The sequence below is a fragment of the Kickxella alabastrina genome, assembly GCF_025024165.1.
Source record: "Kickxella alabastrina strain RSA 675 chromosome Unknown BX661scaffold_14, whole genome shotgun sequence".
Lineage (NCBI taxonomy): Eukaryota > Fungi > Kickxellomycota > Kickxellomycetes > Kickxellales > Kickxellaceae > Kickxella > Kickxella alabastrina.
In genome coordinates, this window is record NW_026251485.1 from 315,801 (window position 1) to 335,498 (window position 19,698).

The 19,698-nt window shown below is 48.3% G+C and overlaps 7 protein-coding genes across 7 annotated transcripts; 5 read left to right on the forward strand and 2 right to left on the reverse strand.

Moving 5' to 3' along the window:
- Positions 1 to 449: 449 nt before the first annotated feature.
- BX661DRAFT_144009 (ABC1 family-domain-containing protein) lies at positions 450 to 1,802 on the forward strand (the record flags this gene model as incomplete). Its single annotated transcript, XM_051533027.1, has 1 exon — positions 450 to 1,802. One exon carries the CDS (start codon positions 450 to 452, stop codon positions 1,800 to 1,802), a length of 1,353 nt encoding a protein of 450 aa, XP_051391022.1.
- Positions 1,803 to 1,934: 132 nt separating this feature from the next.
- BX661DRAFT_171635 (uncharacterized protein) lies at positions 1,935 to 2,687 on the reverse strand (the record flags this gene model as incomplete). The annotated part of the gene is made up of 1 exon (XM_051533723.1): positions 1,935 to 2,687. The coding sequence occupies one exon, from the start codon at positions 2,685 to 2,687 to the stop codon at positions 1,935 to 1,937; it is 753 nt and encodes a 250-aa protein (XP_051391023.1).
- A 373-nt stretch (positions 2,688 to 3,060) lies between these two features.
- Positions 3,061 to 3,741, forward strand: BX661DRAFT_143952 (Snf7 family; the record flags this gene model as incomplete). Its single annotated transcript, XM_051533026.1, has 1 exon — positions 3,061 to 3,741. One exon carries the CDS (start codon positions 3,061 to 3,063, stop codon positions 3,739 to 3,741), a length of 681 nt encoding a protein of 226 aa, XP_051391024.1.
- Positions 3,742 to 4,484: 743 nt separating this feature from the next.
- Positions 4,485 to 7,367, forward strand: BX661DRAFT_183866 (glycosyltransferase family 20-domain-containing protein). Its single transcript, XM_051536341.1, is given in 9 exon segments — positions 4,485 to 4,933; positions 4,951 to 4,999; positions 5,065 to 5,148; positions 5,244 to 5,248; positions 5,475 to 5,998; positions 6,016 to 6,167; positions 6,206 to 6,816; positions 6,870 to 7,172; positions 7,190 to 7,367. The coding sequence occupies 9 exon segments, from the start codon at positions 4,541 to 4,543 to the stop codon at positions 7,265 to 7,267; spliced, it is 2,199 nt and encodes a 732-aa protein (XP_051391025.1). The 5' UTR covers positions 4,485 to 4,540; the 3' UTR covers positions 7,268 to 7,367.
- Positions 7,368 to 8,092: 725 nt separating this feature from the next.
- Positions 8,093 to 8,942, reverse strand: BX661DRAFT_183869 (acyl-CoA N-acyltransferase). Its single transcript, XM_051536342.1, has one exon. It carries the CDS (start codon positions 8,686 to 8,688, stop codon positions 8,221 to 8,223), a length of 468 nt encoding a protein of 155 aa, XP_051391026.1. The 5' UTR covers positions 8,689 to 8,942; the 3' UTR covers positions 8,093 to 8,220.
- Positions 8,943 to 10,023: 1,081 nt separating this feature from the next.
- On the forward strand, positions 10,024 to 10,804 carry BX661DRAFT_143860 (yippee zinc-binding protein; the record flags this gene model as incomplete). The annotated part of the gene is made up of 2 exons (XM_051533022.1): positions 10,024 to 10,098; positions 10,556 to 10,804. The coding sequence occupies 2 exons, from the start codon at positions 10,024 to 10,026 to the stop codon at positions 10,802 to 10,804; spliced, it is 324 nt and encodes a 107-aa protein (XP_051391027.1).
- A 1,076-nt stretch (positions 10,805 to 11,880) lies between these two features.
- BX661DRAFT_198964 (uncharacterized protein) lies at positions 11,881 to 19,510 on the forward strand (the record flags this gene model as incomplete). The annotated part of the gene is made up of 13 exons (XM_051538283.1): positions 11,881 to 12,644; positions 12,671 to 14,051; positions 14,557 to 14,581; positions 14,617 to 14,759; positions 15,238 to 15,355; positions 15,391 to 15,468; positions 15,565 to 15,904; positions 15,953 to 16,126; positions 17,338 to 17,412; positions 17,473 to 17,649; positions 18,014 to 18,272; positions 19,258 to 19,321; positions 19,374 to 19,510. The coding sequence occupies 13 exons, from the start codon at positions 11,881 to 11,883 to the stop codon at positions 19,508 to 19,510; spliced, it is 3,735 nt and encodes a 1,244-aa protein (XP_051391028.1).
- Between the last annotated feature and the right edge of the window lie 188 nt (positions 19,511 to 19,698).

Genomic DNA, 19,698 nt, shown 5'->3' on the forward strand with positions numbered 1-19,698 from the left:
GCCGCATGCCGCTCGCCGTAGACACAGAATCAAAAGTCGGCAAAACGACACCGTGCGAAAACAATTCTCGAACTGAATACAGGCCGCGCACGTGCCTTAGCGGGCTCGCCACGCGCGAGCTGCCAATAGCGCTGCATCCAGCAGGACTGTTGGACCGCAACAACTTGATCCGGTCGATCAGAGCACAAATGCAGGCTGCAGAGCCCTCCATTGAGCCATTTTCACAGCAGCCGCAGCAGCGGCAACAGCAACATAGTACATCAGAGATCCGCATTATCACGGCCGACTTGACGCATCTTCGCCTGCACACTCCGCCGCCGCCTGTCTGCCTGCGCGGAGAGCAATTGCGGCTACTCAAAGCGCCCCAAAAGCCAGCAGAACCCATTCACATTGACGGTATCATTCCAGAAAGCAATTCAGAGCAGTGCCCGGAGCTCATCGCCGCGAGCATGCCGTCGACGCGGGTCAGCCGCCTGTTCCACTACGGATCACTAGCAGTTGGCCTGGGATTCGGCGCCCTGGGCGAAGCAACCAAGCGCTGGAGCGGGCTGGGATCGGAAACCTCATCGACCCAAAAATCAGTATTTTTGAGCAAAGCCAACATCGACCGTGTAGTGAGCAAGCTATCCAAGATGCGCGGTGCAGCGCTAAAGCTAGGACAAATGCTGAGCATCCAAGACTCCAAGAACCTGTCGCCTGAGATTTCCGAGGTTCTACAGCGCGTGCAGAATTTGGCCAACTATGTGCCCCTGGCACAGGTCGAAAAGACTATGCGCAGGGAGCTAGGTTTGCAGTGGCGCGAGGGATTCGAAGAGTTTTCCGATACTCCGTTTGCTGCTGCGTCTATTGGCCAGGTACACGAGGCACAGCTGAACGCGCAAAAAAAGATGGAGCTCGGGTTTGGCAGGGTTGCTGTTAAGATGCAGTACCCGGGTGTTGCCGATTCGATCGACAGCGATCTGAACAACATGCAGTCCTTGCTTATGATGAGCAAGCTGTTGCCGCGCGGAATGTACTTGGATAACACTATCCGGGTGGCGCGCAAGGAGCTGCACTGGGAATGCGACTACGAGCGCGAAGCCCAGTCCATGGAGAAGTTTGGCCAGCTGCTGGCCAACGACCCCGTATTCGTGGTTCCGCGCCTTGTCAGTGACTTGTCTAGCAAAATGGTGCTGACGGCTGAGTTCATGGAGGGCACAGCAATGAAGAAGGCCGAGGAGTACTCGCAGGAAGTGCGTGACCACATTGGCACCCACATTATGCGTCTGTGCCTGCAGGAGCTTTTTGAGTTTGAGTTCATGCAGACCGACCCTAACTGGGCCAACTTCCTTTACAACACGGCGACGCGCAAGATTGTGCTGTTGGACTTTGGCGCGTCGCGGTCGTTCGACAAGGCGTTTTTGGACAAATACCTGTTGACACTCAAGGCCGCCATGGATAATGACCGCGAGGCGTGTCGCCATTGGTCGACAGAACTAGGATTCCTGACCGGGTACGAGGCAGATATCATGACCAAGGCGCATATTGATTCGGTGCTGGAGCTGGGTAAGCCGTTTGCTACTTCTGGTATTTATGACTTTGGAAACCAGGATGTGTCGAAGAACGTGCGCTCAGCTATCCCTGTTATGCTTCGCCATCGGCTGACTCCGCCGCCTGACGAGACGTACAGCTTGCATCGCAAGCTGAGCGGCGCTTTCCTGCTGTGCATCCGACTGCACGCGCGCGTTCCGTGCCAGGACATGTTCAAGAGCATTACGGCAAAGTACACCTTTAGCGACGGAAGTCAGATAAAGTACATTTAAGCAAAGCAAATAGCTATAGAAAATATATTTGCATATCTTACATTGCAAAAACAGCTCATTAGCAGAAAAACTGCAGTGTTTTATAGAAGGCAAGATGACCTCAAAGTCCCCCTCCCCCCCCCCCGGCTTTGGTCAATTTGCCGCTAGCTGGTCTGTCTTGATCTTGATCTTGGACTCTGCTAGGCGCCGGTACAGATCGGCTGCGTACTTGACCCAGAGGTACGACAGACAGAACGAGCTGAGCGGTATAAACAGCTGCTCCACAAGCGACTCGTTGCTGTCAATGACAAGAAAAAAGATGACGCAAACCGAGCGCACAGTGTACGCCTGCGCCTCACCCTTCTTTTGCGATCGACAAGTAGCCTCCAAGACATCCAGGTATTTGAACAGTGTCTCACAAGTGAGCTCGTTGGCAAACCGGGACATTGTCCGGATCAGGGCGTTCAACTGCGCTACGGGAATCGGGCTGGAAATTGCGTTCTGAACTATGAGATTCAGACGCTTTGCGTCGCTGATGGATGTTGTTAGGTGATCAAAGAGATCAGGGCAGCGGTTCAATATAAACTGCATGTGTCTGGGCTCTGTAGGCACCCTGTAGCTGAGCTCGGGTTGCTTCTTCAGCAGGGCGATGATTTGGGCTTCGGTTTCCGAAGCCATTGCGTTCTCGTCCAGTGCCTTGGCGAACAGATCCAAAATATGCGTTTCATTGGCCTCTTTGGCTTGGGTCGCCAATACGCGTGCCTTGGCGATGCCTTCGGTCACCATTGTGACGCTGTCGTTGACGGAGATGTCGAGGCGGAGCTCCTTTGGTAGATGGCCAAAGGGCAATCCCATTACTGTGGTCGCCAGGTGACGACGCAGTTCCTGCTCGGTCTCCTCGTCCATGAATATCTCCTGCTGCGGCTCTGTACACCAACCCTGTTGGAATTCAGGAGAAAAAAAGCAAGGCGGGTCAATTTAATAGTAATGACGCTTGAAGAGCATAATAAAATAACACGTGCAAAAGGAAAGGAGCAAAAGTGCGACCCTTGTTGGATGGGCACCCGGGCATGACGCGTGATATATTTTTTTGAGTGTCAAGTGGCCATTTTTCTATCTCTGTATTTTTTTCTTCAATTTTGGTTTTCAATTTTACAACCACTTTGTCCAATCAACATTTTATATCTAGATTCCATTTTCTGTTTTCACACACCATTACACTATTACACCATTACACCATTAAATCCTCACACCTTCACACCTCCACACTTGGCCCGCAATGAACAGAATATTCGGCATGGGCAAGGCCAAGGCGCCCAAGCCCACACTGGACGACGCAATTTCGTCGACCGACGGACGCGTCAGCGCCGTCGAAGCCAAGATGAAGAAGCTTGAGGGCGAGCTCGCACGGTACCGCGACCAGCTGAGCAAGATGCGCGAAGGCCCAGGAAAGAACACAGTCAAACAGCGTGCACTCCGCGTGCTGCAGCAAAAGAAGATGTACGAGGGTCAGCGGGACCAGCTTATGCAGCAATCGTTCAACATGGAGTCGGCGGTATTTGCGACGGAGAACATTAAAAACACAATGTCGACCATGCAGGCCATGCAGGACGCCAACAAGGCGATGAAGAAGCAGTACAAGAACGTTGACATTGACAAAATCTACGATATGCAGGACGAGATGGCCGACCTGCTTGAGCAGGCGAATGAGGTGCAGGAGCTGATGGGCCGGAGCTACAATTTGCCCGACGATATTGATGAGAATGACTTGGAGGCTGAGCTGGATGCGCTGGGCGATGAGTTTGATTTTCAGGAGGAGGTGCCGTCGTATTTGAATGACGCCATGCCGCCGATGCCCGAGCTGCTGCCGGAGGCGCCGAACGTCAACGTGAATCAGCCCGTCCCGGGCGACAGCAGGTCCGCTGAGAACTTCCGCGCCGAGCCAGCTCTAAGAATGTGAGCCATCGCTTTTCTTTGGGCTCTTTTCCCTGTGTACACTTATAATAATAATGCCTAATTGCCAAGTTACATTTGAACGCCCCTTATCCAGGGAGCGAAGGGGGCTTGAAAAAGAAATCTGCGCTTCTCTGAAGAAGGAAAAAGGAACGAGGCATTTCCATTTTCATCAAGCGTGGGTACTGTGGTCAATGCTGGTCCAATGCATTGAGAATATGCAGGCGTCTGCTGGTGGAGCTGCGAGGACTCTGCTTTCCCGATGTGATGTCTCTGTCCACAAACAGTTTGCCGCAAATGATGATGTAATCGCCCTTTTATTATTTTGCTACCTTGGAAGGGTAAAGCAAAAAAATAAGAGATCTTGATGACGACAGTAATGGTAATAGTGGTGTTTTGCGCAAACACATTACTGTGCTGTTCCTTGCTCGCCATGTTTATGCTTTCCTTCTATCCTCTTCTCTTGGCTTTATTTTTTTGCTAAAGAAGTATATCCTTTTTCGTACTCGCTGCTTGATCACTTTTACATTCAATTGTCGCATTTTAAGCTTATTGTTCTGGACTTTTTCAACAAAAACAGGCCTGGGCTTTGAGGACACAATATTTGCCCTACCCAGCTTGATTAGCCATTTCCCTCTCCGATTTACCGACAGGCTGCAAGACAAAGTGCCTGCTGTATACGCCCCGTTTCCAAGTATCCAAGCTTTTATCTATTTTTTTGGCTTCCTGACTTTTATTTTCCCTTCAAGCTCTTTCAAATTCGTAACTTTTTTTACAAGCCAGTCATTTAAGAGAGAAGAAAAATAATGCAAATGTTCAACCCGAAACTCGACCTGAACGATGCCGCCAACCGCAGCCTGCAGGTCGTGTCCCTGTCGCGCTCCAACTCGTTCTCCGGCACCGTCGATGACGCCCACGACAAGCACAAGGCACTGGCTTCGCAAGCCCGCATTATCGCAGCCACCCACTTCCTGCCGCTCAGCGTCTCAGTCTCCAAGGAGACCCCGGCCGAGCCCTACAAGTGGGAGGTGGCGCGCCGCAGCGGCCACACAGCGATGTATGCTGGAATCCGCTCGCTCAACGACCACGCAAACCTTGACTGCACCATTCTGGGGTGGATTGGAAACTACAAGGATTTGAAGGGCGAGGAGCGCTCGTGCAGCGGGCTGACAGAGGAGAGCCGCGCCAATATCAGGTTGGTCCTGAGGAGCACAAGGCGGTTCCCGTATTCTTCGATGAAGAGACAGCGAATGGCCACTACGAGGGTTACTCGAAGCATGTGCTGTGGCCGCTGCTGCACTACATGTCGTGGAACGACGCGCACCCGCAGATCCAAGCTGGTGGAAGAGCTACCGCAAGGTCAACGAGACGTTTGCCAGCGCCATCAGTGAGATCTTTAACGAGGGAGACATCAGTAAGTATAAAAATACACGTGTTGCAGCTGAATGGACATGGAATGCCCCTTGAATGCCGCCAATGCTTAAATTATCAGCTGCCAAATCATTACAGCTGCTGTAATCTATGCATTATCGATGCCATCGATGTTATCGGTGCTGCCCGGATGATTGCTAAGGCAGGCGTCTATCTACTTCAATCTATGTCGTGGCTTTTTTATAATTATGCCACCAAATGTGTGCCGCCTCGCAACTCTTGCTAATCATGTGCTTTTTGCCACTTGTCGTGCCTGTTTTTATGCGACATAGTTTGGGCCCATGACTACCACTGCTGCTGCTTCCCGAGATGCTCAGGAATATAAACCCAACCGCGACCATCGGCCTCTTCTTCCACTCGCCGTTCCCTAGCTCCGAGCTGTTCCGGTCCCTGCCCCAGCGCAAAGAGATCCTCAACGGCATGCTGGGCTCGACCAGGATTGGCTTCCAGACATACTCGTACGCCCGCCACTTCCTTAGCTCGTGCACACGCGTGCTCGGCCTCGAGTCCACGCCCACAGGAATCGACAATCACGGAAGCATGGTGACCATTGGCGTCTTCCCCATTGGAATCGACGTCAAGCTTGTCCAGGAGCGCCGCGCGCAGCCCAGCGTGAAGGACAAGATCAACAATCTGAGCGAGATGTTTGCCGGTAAGCGCATCATCATTGGCCGCGACAAGGTTGATGAGGTCGCCGGAATCAAGCAAAAGCTCGATGCCTTTGAAAAGTTCCTCGAGATCTATCCCGAGTGGCAGAACCAGGTCGTGCTGATACAGGTCACACAGCCCGGCCAGACACGCCAGCCGCGCCTCGAGAACAAGATATCGAGCTGGTCACATCGATAAACAGCAGCTACGGCTCGCTCGAGTTTATGCCTGTCCTCTACCACCAGTCGTTCTTGGACACTGACGAGTACATGGCTCTCCTGAACATCGCCGATCTGTGCCTGATCACGGCCATCCGCGACGGCATGAACACGGGCTCTCTCGAGTACGTCGTGTGTCAACACGACAAGCACAGCCCACTTATCTTGAGCGAGTTTACGGCACTGCCGGGTCGGTCAGCGGCGCCATCCAGATCAACCCGTGGGACTATGAGGGCGTTGCACAGGCCATAAATACTGCGCTGTGCATGAGCTCCGACGAGAAGAAGGTGCGCTTTAACCAGATGTACAAGCACGTTGTTAGCCATGATGCGCAGTACTGGGCAAGCACTGTCATCGAGGACCTGCGCGCCACAGTGCTTGTCGGACAGAGCAACTCAGTGACGCCGTCGCTGGATGCTGACTACTTTGCCAAGAGCTTTGCCAGCTCCAAGAAGCGCTTGATCATGCTCGACTACGACGGAACTCTGACGCCGATCACCAACAACCCTGAAGAGGCACTACCCCCGCCAGCGATGCTCAAGGCTCTGAGAAAGCTGTGCGCCGACCCACGCAACTTTGTGTGTATCATCTCTGGGCGCGACAGAGAATTCCTTGACCTGCATCTGAGCGACATCAAGGGTATTTCCTTGAGCAGCGAGCACGGCTCGTTTATTCGTTACCCCGATGGCGATTGGATCAACATCCTGGACGAGGTTGATATGAGCTGGAAAGACGAGGTCCTGGCGATTTTCCAGTTCTATACCGAGCGCACTGCCGGCTCAATGGTTGAGCCCAAGGAGACCGCAATCACCTGGCATACCGCAATGCTGACCCGGAGTACGGAGAGTTCCAGTCTAAGGAGTGCATGAATCACTTGGAAAACTCTGTCGTTTCCAAGCGCCCCGTCGAAATCCTGGTCGGCAAGAAGTGCCTCGAGGTGCGGCCCATGTCGGTAAACAAGGGCGAGATTGTCAAGCGCCTGATGGGTGCTCATCCGGAACAGTGGGACTTTGTTGCGTGCGCGGGTGATGACAAGACGGACGAAGATATGTTCCGCGCAGTGCGCTCAATGAAGCGCAGCATCAATGATGGGGGCGCTGAGGATGTAGATGGGAAGCCGCCGCATTATTTCACTATTACTGTTGGCCGGCTGACAAGAAGACTGCGGCCGCGTGGCATCTTACCAGCCCGCAGAGGGTTATCACTGCCCTGGAGCGCCTGGCTGAGACTGAGTAAATTTTGTTAGCACTTAGTGCATGAGTTGCAATTTTAGCTGGTTTTTTTGTTTTCCTTTTGATTATTTATTTATTATACATCATTATTCAGTATTTGCCAATGACATTATCGTTCCAGACACAACACAATTGTAAAAACATTTATTTTGGAAATGCACATGTCAATCCATATTGCGTTATGTTGGGTTTGGTTTGGTTTTGGAGAAATAAGCCATGTGTAGTTCGTGTGGTTTTGTGGTACGCTATTGTTGTCAATGGCAGTATTGGTATTGACTATTTGTTTGTATTTTACTAAATGCATAAATGCGGATTGATTTATTGTTTAGAGCACAAAAGGTTTAGGAACTTTATGATTCTGGAACAATAAATTATTGTTTCGTGGCACCACTCAAAGAGATACATCACGTACAGTTGAGCTGAAGCGCATTTTTTTGCGACACACAAGCCGACATATAAATAATTTGCACATAAAAAGACAACTAGAAGGATTCAAACTTTCCAAAAAAAATACATTCCAACTTTCTTCATATTTACACAACATTCATTTTAAACACGTATTTTTCTGCGCATATTTACGCATACACTATGCATTTTACAGCCATTGTCGCATTCTTTATTGCCGCACTTACCGCTTGCGCAACTGCATTGCCAATGCCAGCGCCAATGCCAGTACCGATTCCAGCACCAGCTCCAGCCCGAACCGCAGCTCGTTGTTAGTTATCCAGAGGCAAAAATAACTACAGTGCAATGGATCAGCCTTTTCTTTTGGCTCCACAAGATTGGTTACTTCAAATCAGCCAACTCCGAATAAAATAATTATTAAATATTATTGTTTTCAAATTGAAAATATGAAAATATGAAATAAAAATTCTAGATTGAAAAAATAGCGCACAGTACGACAAAAATAAAATAGTGCGTGAAAAAACAAACAAACAACGCACAAAACAATAGCGCTCACTTGTGAGCAGCGTCCGGCGCGTAAACAGCCATTTGCACGTTGCCCTTGTTAACCAACCCGCATTTTTCATAAAAAGCGACATTATCCGCATCGCAATCCAAAATGGCCTTGTAGCAACCCGTAGCATTGGCGAGCTCCAGCAGCTGCTTAATAACAGTAAACCCAAACCGCTTACCCTGCTGTCCCTTAGCAACAACGATATCCTCGATATGACCCACGCGCCCGCAATTACGCAAAAACTTTTGCTCGACAACCAGCGAGCCCGAGGCAACGATTCTCTCGGCCAGGAGATCTTCGATTACAATGATAAAGTATCCGCCGGCGCGTTGCATCTCCTCAAAGTTGTCGCTGAACATGTCCTCGGTGACGTCGCCGACGATAGTCAGGTTGGAGAGGCACTCCATGTAGCCCTTGCGGAAATCGGTCAGCTCCAGGGGACGCATTATGTAGTTGGCTGGGATCATTGCGAGAGCGCTGGTCCCAGGATGGAGCGGTCAAAGAGCGTGTTGGTGATAGCCATTTCTTAAAAAAAAATTATAAATGTGAAATTTGTGAAAAGCAAAAGGAAAAAAGTATTAAAGTACAGGAGATAAAGTGAAACAAAAAACAAAAGAATAGTAGTCCGAATGGGTCTCCCCAGTTTGTATGCGCTTGCGCATGGGAAGAGGGGTCTGGAAGAGGTGCACGGTTTTATAGTCTTAGGACAGCAGAAACATGCTGCTCGCATGCTTTGTGTATTAAAGATACCAGCGTGTGCACGTAATAAACAAAATACTATGCACTATTTTTGTACGCAGTCAGCTTGGCCTATCAAATTGGTCCCATGCGACTATAATAAAAAAAAGAACCAATGGCCGGCAGTGATTACTTTCGTCCAATGATCGTTGCTGTTCTCAGAGTTCTCGGGCAGCTATTTTTAGGTCCCTAATTCGCATTCGAATCTTCAGATCAAGCTGGGTGTCCAAACCCGCAGATTATTTCAGACAGGAACAAAAGCAAGACGCATATACATTTGGAACAGGTTTGTGATTTTCATGTATTTTGCTGCGAGGGTGTCTTTTTTTATTGCGATGGCATTGGTGACGACACACATAATTTGGTATCTCTTGGTCAAGCAAATACAGTGTTTTTTTGGCATACTGGTAATGCCAACTCGCTGCCGCTAGAGTCATTGTTTTTTTCTATTTCTGGCTGCTCTGATAAAAAATGACCGTCAAGCTTGAAGAAAAGGCCTGCCACTTCCACGTGCTCGCCTGCAATGGCTTAGATGTAGCATTTCCCGTTCGAAATCAACAGGGCGGAGGAAAAGGGGGTGATGGAAGGCACCCCTCTGCCGCATCTGCTTTTTTCTCACCTCTCTTTTACTCCTCTTCTCTGTTCTGCTCTCACTTTAACAATTATAATATACACTTTGTTTCTTTCAGGTCTTCATTTTCACTATCCCGCAGCCGCAGCTGCAACCTGTATTTGCTGTCAAAGTCGTATATTTTTCGTTTCAACATATTTTACATTTGCTTGCTTTACCGTCATTATTTTGAATTCAACTTGGAATTCGGCCTTTTGCTCTCAATTATTTTCAGCGCACACTGCTATTTACCAACACAACATTTCTTTGCCCCACGCACTTCATCTCTCACTGTTTTCACTTTGTATTCATTCACATCCTTTTTTGTAGCGTCACATCTTTTGTGCCCCCCAATATTTGGGCAGCGCTAGCAAGTCGGACAAACTTTTTATTTAAACATTCTTCTACTTCTGCAGAATATTGAGCAATGGGCTACATGCACAAGGTGTTTCTGATGGATGACAGTGGGATCTACGAGTGCTCCAACTGTGGCACCCACTTGGCGCAAAAGGACCAGATATACTCAAAGGTATGCCTACTTGCTCTTTTCTTTTGCCCAGAGAAAAAATATTGCTCTGCATTTGTTGCTCACACCCGTGTTTGACTGATGGTGAGAACGGGAGGACGCATGACGTGATATTTGCCCATCCCCGCTTTTAAATTGCCTTTTGTGTATTCTTTGTGCCCGAGTTGTGTGTGTCTGTGTGTGTCACTATTGGTTCCTTTTTTGAAAACACTCGCCTCCCTGTTTTCATTTTCATGATTTTTGTTTCCAAATACCGCCACAAAATACAAGCTGGCATTCACAGATGAATTACAGGACATTCGTTTTTTTGCTCAGCATAATGGCGCCCGTTGAAGTGTTGCCTCAACAGTCCTGTGACCAAAATAAACCGTACATTTTATTGCACTATTGCCTTTCTGGCTTAATTAATTGCTCACTTAATAAATTGCTTGCATTGTAATATTTATTGGCGCTTTTGTAGGAGTACAACGGTCAATATGGCCGCGCATATCTTTTCAACAAAGCCATCAACATTTGCCCTGGCGAAGAGGATAAGCGGTCTATGACTACTGGGGTGCACATTGTTCGAGACATTTCGTGCATGGACTGTAGAAAATACGTTGGCTGGATGTACATCACGGCGTTTGAGCGCAAACAAAAGTTCAAGGAGGGCAAATTCATCCTCGAGAAAGAGCTTATAAACGATGTTACGCAAGAATGGAAGCTTTGAAGAACTTTGTCAGAGGAACAACACTGTAGCTCGCACTTGCACCTCTTTCTCACCATGTATCCACCTATTCCTCTTTTCATTCTGACAACCTTGTTTGCATTGTATTTTCCTTTAATGTACTTTTTCTCTTCCCATGTATGTGACCCCCTGGCAAATCTATTCCATTATATCGACCACTGAGGTTTAAGTAAGCAGCCAAGTTCAAAGTATCGCTCCCCAACTATTTTTTAGGTTAATTTTTAGCTTTTCTTTATGTATCCAATTTTAATATACGGGATCCGACTCGGGGCATAAATAAAATCGGGTAAAGCACAAAAAGTAACTATCAACAAATCGGCTCGGTTCGGCTCATGCCTTTTTGATCTCTGGTGAAGTTTTTTCTCAATCATTTTTTTCTCCCAAGATTGGTGGCAGCTATAAAAATAAGACCGCCACCCGTCAACGAGCAAACTCCTCTTCTTCTGCACTCGCAGTTTTCTATTTTTTTGTACTTGCTGATGTTTTTGTAAATATATAAAGGTAAAATATCAGTCTATTAAAATGTTTATTACTTGCTTGGTCTTGAGGATGATGACGAAAGTTTATCCCTGTCTTAGAAGGTCGCAATATCACAACAATTAGCGGCCAAGCGTGCGGAGAACGTAATTTCTGACTCTTTTCCATTCTATGAATTTATTGTGGCATGATGAACAAAAATCGAATAAACCTACTAATTGCTTGCATTTTTATTGTATCTTTTTGATTTTTGTCTATTAGGTACGTCAGACTGCTGGTTTGATCAAGGTTATAGAGCTTTTGCTCGTAGCTATTTTTAATTGTATTAAAACCAATAAATTAAATTAATTATTATACTAGCGCTAATATTTAAACCAGAAAACAAGTTGTTGAAAAATACGATGATGAATATGCACTGTCCAAACCATTGTTTGATGGTCTGCGACTGAAAAGGTGCGACGATTCGAATTCGAATTTCCTCCATTTCTTTTTTTCAGCTTGGCAGTACAATTAATTTTTTTTTCGAATCATTTGTTTATTTCTCGCAATTTCAAATTCAAATTTTCATCCAAAGCTGACAAATGGCAAGCGACACAAATGCCACAGTGCCACCACGGCCACTGCGCACAATTTCGGATGAGTTTCGCGAGCTGCAATACATTATCGACCAGTTCCAAAGCCAGCTCGACACACCCGAGGGCACCGCGAGCTTGCACCCCTTTGGGCCTATCAATGCAGAAAAGGCACAATCATCTTTTTCGCAGGCCTGCTTCCGCCTCCGCGAATCCCTAACCGGGTACCGCGACATGACACTGGCACCATGGGCCAAACTTCTGTCAATAGACGCTGCGCAACTACAGCAGCAGCAACAACAGCATCAAATGAACGGCGGTATTCCTGTCAGCACGCCTGTGATGGCTGCAACGCATCGGGCGGCGGCGGCGGCGCAGGAACTGGTAGAAATGCGCAAGATCACCGACGCACTGCACGAGGATACGAGCAAATGCAAGGGTATTCTGTTCGATGCTGCCGGCAGTGCCATTTCAAAGGCGCTTTCCATGAGCTCCATGGGTCAGCCTGGGTTGCTTGTTGAGCGGCTAAAGGCCACAGCAAAGAAACTAGAGTTGGCGCATTACATTGATGTCCAGAAACGCGAGGGCGAGGGCGAGGTCACCACGGTTACGCTTGCTGGCGGCATCCTGGTTATCGATGTGGATATCGGTACAAGCAAGGAGCAGCTTAAGGTCAAGGTGTCCTATGTGTCTGATATCGAGCACGACAAGCGCATTGACGCACTGATGCTTAGTCGACTTCTTTCAACGACATTTGCGGATTCGAGCAGCTCGTCGAGCAAATGGCCACTTTGGACAGATTGACGAAGGAGCGGGCACCGGCAAACTTTATCCACAACACCTTTGCTATCAGCGCGACGCTGGCCGAGATCCAACAGCAGGAGCTGCGGGCACTGGGTGGTGATGTTCGCGGGCTTCTGAGACAAGGATCGGGCATTGCGCTCCCACACACGCGGCACGTCGGCCCTTCGACCCTGTTCTTTGCTCCTGCTGCTATTAAAAGTGGGTTGTCGCAGGAGAACTGGGCCGCGCTGCAGACTAATTCACTTTGCGGTGTGGCTGGTATTCCAGGTCTCCGCTGGCTGTGCTTCAATTGGGAGCCGGCGAAATCACCACACTGCTTCATGCCTGCGCAGTTCCAACAGTACTGCCTTCAGTCCGACCACATGGTCGAGGACTCAGAGTCGCACAGGGTTGTGACTGTGAGCCACCCGAGTATCCACGGCCTGCAAATGCGCTTCCTCGAGTTCACTCAACACAAGAGCGCTGAAAGGTCTGCCTCCGATAGTGACGATTCCATGCAGGTTGACGGCCAGGATGAACAAGACAAAAACAATCGGGACGAGCTCTGGATTCCCTACGCGCTCGTCGCCCGTCTGGAGTCACCACTGCCTGCGTGTGCGCTGACTGTGAGGCGCATTATGGATGCTATTGCTCCAGGCGCCACAATCGCTGGTCCGGGCCACGATGGGTTAGAGGAGACAGATGGTGGTACCTTGCAAGGGGCACCCAGGCTGCTTGAGGACGCAGCCACCTTGGAGCACCTCATGTATGCGAAGTGCACAGCGGGCAAGAGCAGCGCCGAAGCTGCAGCAACTGATTTGCGCAAACCGACATTCCATTGCATTGCTAGGCGTGGTATTTCTGTCGAGGTGGAGTCGCCGCAGATCTGCGCATGGAATATCTGCCGTGTGCCCCTCAGTCACCCCCGAAACGTGCTCGCTGTGGTGCCCCTGTTGCGGCGGCAGGCCGTGTTTAACGAGCTGCTCGCCAGTTGCTTCAACGTTATTAACACGGGCACCAGCGATGTAGCGGATACTAGCAATGAGCCTGTGTTCAATGCCAGCAAGGTGACAGCCAAGACGCATGCAAACGACCCGTTCCGCCTTGATATTCTGGTCAAGGAAGTAGCACCTGAGGATGATTCCGACGAGAACGGAAAGCGTGCTAAAATGGGCGGCGACCAACAAAATATGGACACCGGTGCGGGTGCTGCTGCAAATAGCCGGGCCGGAACGGGTCAAGGTGTTGTCTTGCGTGTAGTGGAATCGACTGGCGATATTTTCGCATGGACTCACCAGTCTCTGGGACTCGCGAAAGAGTTGGATTTGCTGGCGGCTATGAATGGCATTGCGAGCACTACACTTACAAAGGCAAACTCGCACGCCAGCTTGTCAGCAGTCGCGAATATTGGTAGCAGCATACCGGTGATTGCTCTCTGGCTGTCCTCGAACCATTTGACAACATGAAGGATGCATGCATTTGTGTAGCTACTTTTTTAACAAATATTTGTGATACAATACTAAGTGTGATAGGTGTTGTGATAGACATGTGCAAGTAAATAAATTAATAATACATGCACGTTACAAAGGTGTATAAATCAAAAGGGATATTTATGATAGCTGCATGTGACTGTACACTGCTGAGAGTACTTTTGCGACATTAATGAAAAAATGACAACGTGAAATTACTGTTCACTTACCTCAGTCTACTGGTTGGCCACAGGCGATCCAAAGCAATCTCGCTTGGCCCTGAATTTTCTTCATTACACTCTGCCCCTTGCTGCGCACGGCGTCATTGCCCAAGCTATTTTCTCAAAATCCTTGGCTTGTGCCTTGGGAGCTGGAGTATGAGTTGGGTCAGAAGCAGGGGTATTATCCTTGCTTGGGCGCTGTGCTCTTCTAGAGCGGCTGCGGCGGAGACGCCAGTTGTAGCGACTGCATCGATAGTGGCGGCGGTGGGCAGCCTCGCTCTCGGGGTTTTTCTGCGGAATCCTGCAGATTGCGCACCTGAAACTTACAGCTGTCCATCATTCTGGTAAACTCATTGTTCGTGTGCTCACCGCTGTTATTATTGCTCGACTGGTCATCCTCAATATTAGATTCAAGGTGCAGGCTTGGTGGAAAAGAAGTCATTGTCTTTTAGTCTATTTTAATTTTGGGGTGGTCGTAGACGCTACTAGTGCAAATGGAAAAGACAATGGTTCAGTCGCTTGCTTCACGGTTTGCTGAAAAATCGTTTGCTGAAAATACTGTTCTTCATTCTGCATCCTTTCTACCGACTCCTATTTGTGGCTAAAGCTGCTCTTAAAAATATTATAAATTGATTATTTCTCTACGCCCTTGCGTTCAATACTGCCCTGCCATTTTATCTGGCTGTCGAGCATGTGGTCAAATAAATTAAACAGTGGTTAATATGACGCTAAATACTCACATTGTTGCTAGTACTGCCTGTTGTATTCTCCGCGCGGCTGTGCCGCTCGTAAATTATTATAAATAATTGTGATATTATTATTTATACAAAAATAGAGATGAAAAATATACATATAGCTTCATTAATAGTGTTACGCAGCCCGGGGATATGGAGGTAGACGCTGAGGGCAAAAATCATGAGACAGATCTCATCAGCTCACAGATGGATCTGATATGGGCCAAATTACAGGGGATCAAATTAGGCGCCACAATGACATCCGGACATACTGCCTGTCCCGAAATGGATGTGCTGGGCGCAAGAATACAGACATGCCAATTATCCATACCAGAGACCCGGGTTACTTTCATAAGGACCAGTTCTTGAGAACGGAGCACACGACTTCCAGTGAGTGCTACAAAGACAAGGATATATATAAGGCGAGGCCGGCGATAATAGCACTTTTTGGTCTTGGCATAGGATCCGGTACAACTCCATGTCTAGGTGCTTACGCTACAATCAATGAAGCTTTGGAAGTGACTTACCCGTCATTGCTGACGGCTAGCAGCGGCCTTTGTGCTTTGTGCACTCGTGCCGACTATCCAAAAACGACACTGCTGGCAGTGGTATTTGTGTTTTGCACAGTTGCGCCGCCACTTGTTGGCAATTTTGCTGACAGAGACGGCGGCATTGGTGTATTATTCACTGTTGCCAACCGAGTTCTGACCAGCCACGCAGGTCCCATCCTCCTATTCTGCGTGCAGCGTCAGTTTGACTTGCAGAGTGACCAACTCAGAGTGCAATTGTGCAAGCTCGTTGTGGCGTGCGTCTATCTCGGCGCTTTGTGCAGTAATTGTGCTAATAAATGTGTCCGGCTCTCCGCGTGACGAAGCCATCTGTCTGTAAAGAGCTTTCATCCAGTCGCGAGCCGCACAGACCTAGTCAATGGCATATATAGCCAGATAAATGTCATTATCTACCCTCTTGCGCCTGGTGTTGATATGGGCATCAGTTGCTTCAAAGACCCGGCTCAAGGCTTGCGCTCTGACGCGACACCTCAGGGCAGGTGCAAGGGTTGAAGATAAAAGAAAAGGTTCCCTCAAAAAAGCGGCGCAAGGTGAAGAATTGGAGGCAGTTGCTACGGGCCAGTATTTTGCAGCTCGCACAGGGGTCATTTTTAATGTATCAAAAACACGAGACAAAAAAGCCACAAAAAGCCATTCCACAAGGTAGATAAATTCAAACCATTTTGTTGTGCTTAACCTGGACCATCATGGTCTGAAGACACGGGCATTGCTACTGTGAGCACACACAGCGCGCAATGAGAATGTGGAAATAATTTTTATTTTATTTTATAACGTAATTTTGATTGTTCTTCAACTTGAATTGTTTTTGGTGTTTTATAAATACCGACCCAGAAAAAGTCTAATAGTTCGAAAATGCACGAAAGTGCATGAGTGGTGTTAATTCTTACATGCATGTATTTTGACGGCCAATCAGCTAAGCAGCTCAATTAAATTAATATATTACATTTCAGCCTTTGTGTTTATGTTAAAAATAATCCTTATTTTTCCGCAAAGTTATATGACAGGGCATTCACCTGCTGATCCAATATCTTAAAAGTATCCATCCATATTGCTTTCACAGAACCACATTCAGCCCCAGATCAGATCATCATAAATATCCAGCTAACCCTGCCCTAATTTTTTAAAAGTTTCTCCGTGTCTATATATTCTAAACAGATATAAATAAATTACTCATCCGCTGTAACATCTCCATACTCCCGAATGCCCTGCGCGCAGCCATAAATCCTCACCAATAGTTTGAATTGTTAAAGCACCCTGACCATCATGCTTTGTCGCCAACGCGCTTTCAACAATGGTCTACCAATATTTGGATCATAAAGCGCCAAATGCAGCAATCCTAATGATTTTTTCGGCTTGCCCATTTGCAAAAACAACCAACCCTCCACCGGGGGGGGGGGGAGGCAGCTCCATCAAAGCGCCCTGCACATAATCCTTAACAAACTCATTGTGCAACTGGGACGGCAACCAAAGAAAAATACAAAGCAAGCCTACTGGGCAAAAATAAACGACAGCTGTTTTATGAAGGCTGCAGGAAATAGGCGGATGCAGTCTAGAGTGAGTATCTCGGTGTTGCCAAAATAGATGTAGCTAACTTCAATATCGCGCTTGGTGGCGCCGACAAAACGGATTTGCATACAGCGCCATTTGTTTCCAATCGTGTAGCAAGCGCAGATAAGGTGGCTGGCCTTAGGGACAAACTTAGTGTCAGTTTGAGCGCAACTGGCAGGTTGGTCATCAAGGTCTTGATATCGGTGATGCTGAACGAGTGCGCAGGAAAAAGGAAACCTTAAAGTGCAGGCAATTGAGCTGGGGCACGCTTTGCTAGCGATAGAGCAGGCGGCACCATACGCAGCACTGGGCAAAAAATTAAGCGGCTGCGGCGCGATGCTGAGGCCAAGAGGGGCTTGCTCAAGACGCTGTGCATCTCGCGCAATGTTATCCGATTGTCAACCAAAACCGAGATCATGAGCATCCAGGAGCGATATACATGCGAGCAGGCCAAGTTGATCAACCGGAAGAAAAATATGGCTTGGCACTGTTGCTGGAGTCGCATAAAGCCAATCTAAGGCAGGAGCAGTTATGTAGATGGATATGAACTCGGACATGCGCATGACGCAGCTAGCAAACCGAATTGCCAAGACCTTAACTTCTTAGCACCGGACAAAGCCGTCCGCCTAGTGTGCACAGCAAAAAAAGCAAGAAGCGCGTTACTAATCCCAAGGCAATGCTAAAGTGCTTGAGGGCGCTAGAGCAAGTGGCTGCCTGTTTGCTCCCAAAGCCGCGAATAATTTAAATGGCTATAGCAGCTGAGGCCATGCTACCAGCCACTAAGGACGTTGTTGCCATGGATCTCGCCAACCTGTAAGCCAAGGTGGCCTTGCTACTGTTAACACCGTGCATAATAACAAGTCCGCACGCTACCAGGAGGTGCTTGTAATAAACCTTGAGTGCAAGCAAAACCCCAAGGGCTGCCGGCAGTGCTGCCGCGTTGCCAAGGTACAGGCTAGGTTTAGCAAAGTGCAGGTTAGAGTGAACACATGCCCTCATGCCATGGCCATACTGGAGGTTGTGCTGCGATTGTCAACGTTACCCGGCAATGCTTCGGCCACCATAGCCAGCACTGCAGTCTGGAAACTGCAAATAAAGCTGCCAGTGAGCACCCAATGCGTCAACAACACACACAGACTCCACATAGCTCAGTAGCTGCTGCGGCACTGTCTTCAAAGAGCCACAATCTTACAGCACTGTAGAAGGGCGTTTTCAAGCTTTAGCAAAAGCACAAGGCACTGCTTGAGCTGGTCACAAAATAGCAAGTTACCATCCGCCAGCTGCAGAGCATCAAAAAGGCTTTTTAGCCAATATTTGCACCGCAAACACTCAAACAAACGCCACAGTTCTTGCCACGGCCATTGTCTTCTCTAAGCGGCACATGCTGTGAGAATCTGCCACTCTTGCTGACAAGAATGTATAAGCGGGGTTGTGGCAGTCTATTGGCACAGAAACACTGGCTTGCCAACACAACATAGACAGCGACAGCAGTGCCCACCTACTCTGATAATAATTCCGAATCTGCAGCAAAGACAGCAATGCCAAAGCTGTAAATTGTATTGTTGCCCAAAAATAAAATCAGTGGCGCCAACTACGCCATACTCATTTTTTTGCTGCTGCAAAAGTCGCACATGAGTTCAAGGCCATGCTGCTTAGAATTCCAAAAAACATGACAGCGCTGGATGTCACCAAGTTCTATTAACTGCTTTTAGCGCACACATCTGCTATTCCTTTGCATGCTGCCTCCTGCCGCCCAGTAAACCAAAAACGCTACACGCCAGCAAAACCTCTGCATAAACATGCATACTGCTACTGTGATTCATGGATGTCAGGGCAGTTTCTTTGTCTCGCCAATGCATCATATGGCCTAGAGATTGTGGCACCAGTGTCCTTGCTAGCCGCAACGCCCAGTGCTCATTTTATGCTGTGCGATCTTTCAATAGACGCTGTTGATAGCCCATATATGCTTCAGTGTTGGCAAAAACGCAGCTGAGTGACCGGCTGTGTTAACTATGCCATGGAGGCAGAATATATGACCTGGCTGATGATACGCGTTGTGCAGCCAATTGCCGCTGGAATCCATGATATCTATGCAAAGAATCATATCAGGGAGGAGGCCATGCGTTGTAAGCTGTAATGGTTGATAAGTGTGCGTAGCGCTTGCCAACAGAGGCTGAGTTTCCAGCCACGTCCTGGTCAAAGTGTCAGATAAGCTGCGCAGTTTGCGTCCCAAAGACAGCGCGTATGCTGTGGTTATGTGCGCGCACAACTTGCTTGCTCCATACATGGTGACTGAGACAGAAGCTGCGCTGTAGTATTTACAAAGGAAAAGTAGCATTCAATATATAGCAAGTGTAAGGTGTAATACATACTATTTTAGCATTAGTAATGAAAAGAGATAGTTTGGCTTTGGATCGTTTGACAGACAGAATGATAGCAATCACAAATGGCCAGAATAGGCTCAAACGAGTAAATTAAACCAAAGCGTATATTAATCGCTCCG

Bases quoted from the DNA above. Each gene is read 5' to 3' on its own strand.
- BX661DRAFT_183866 (XM_051536341.1), top strand. From the start codon at position 4,541: ATGCAAATGTTCAACCCGAAACTCGACCTGAACGATGCCGCCAACCGC. The intron at 6,168-6,205 runs GTCAACACGACA...ATCTTGAGCGAG, and splicing joins CTCTCTCGAGTACGTCGTGT to TTTACGGCACTGCCGGGTCG. The intron at 6,817-6,869 runs GTTGAGCCCAAG...GCTGACCCGGAG, and splicing joins AGCGCACTGCCGGCTCAATG to TACGGAGAGTTCCAGTCTAA.
- BX661DRAFT_183869 (XM_051536342.1), bottom strand. From the start codon at position 8,688: ATGATCCCAGCCAACTACATAATGCGTCCCCTGGAGCTGACCGATTTC.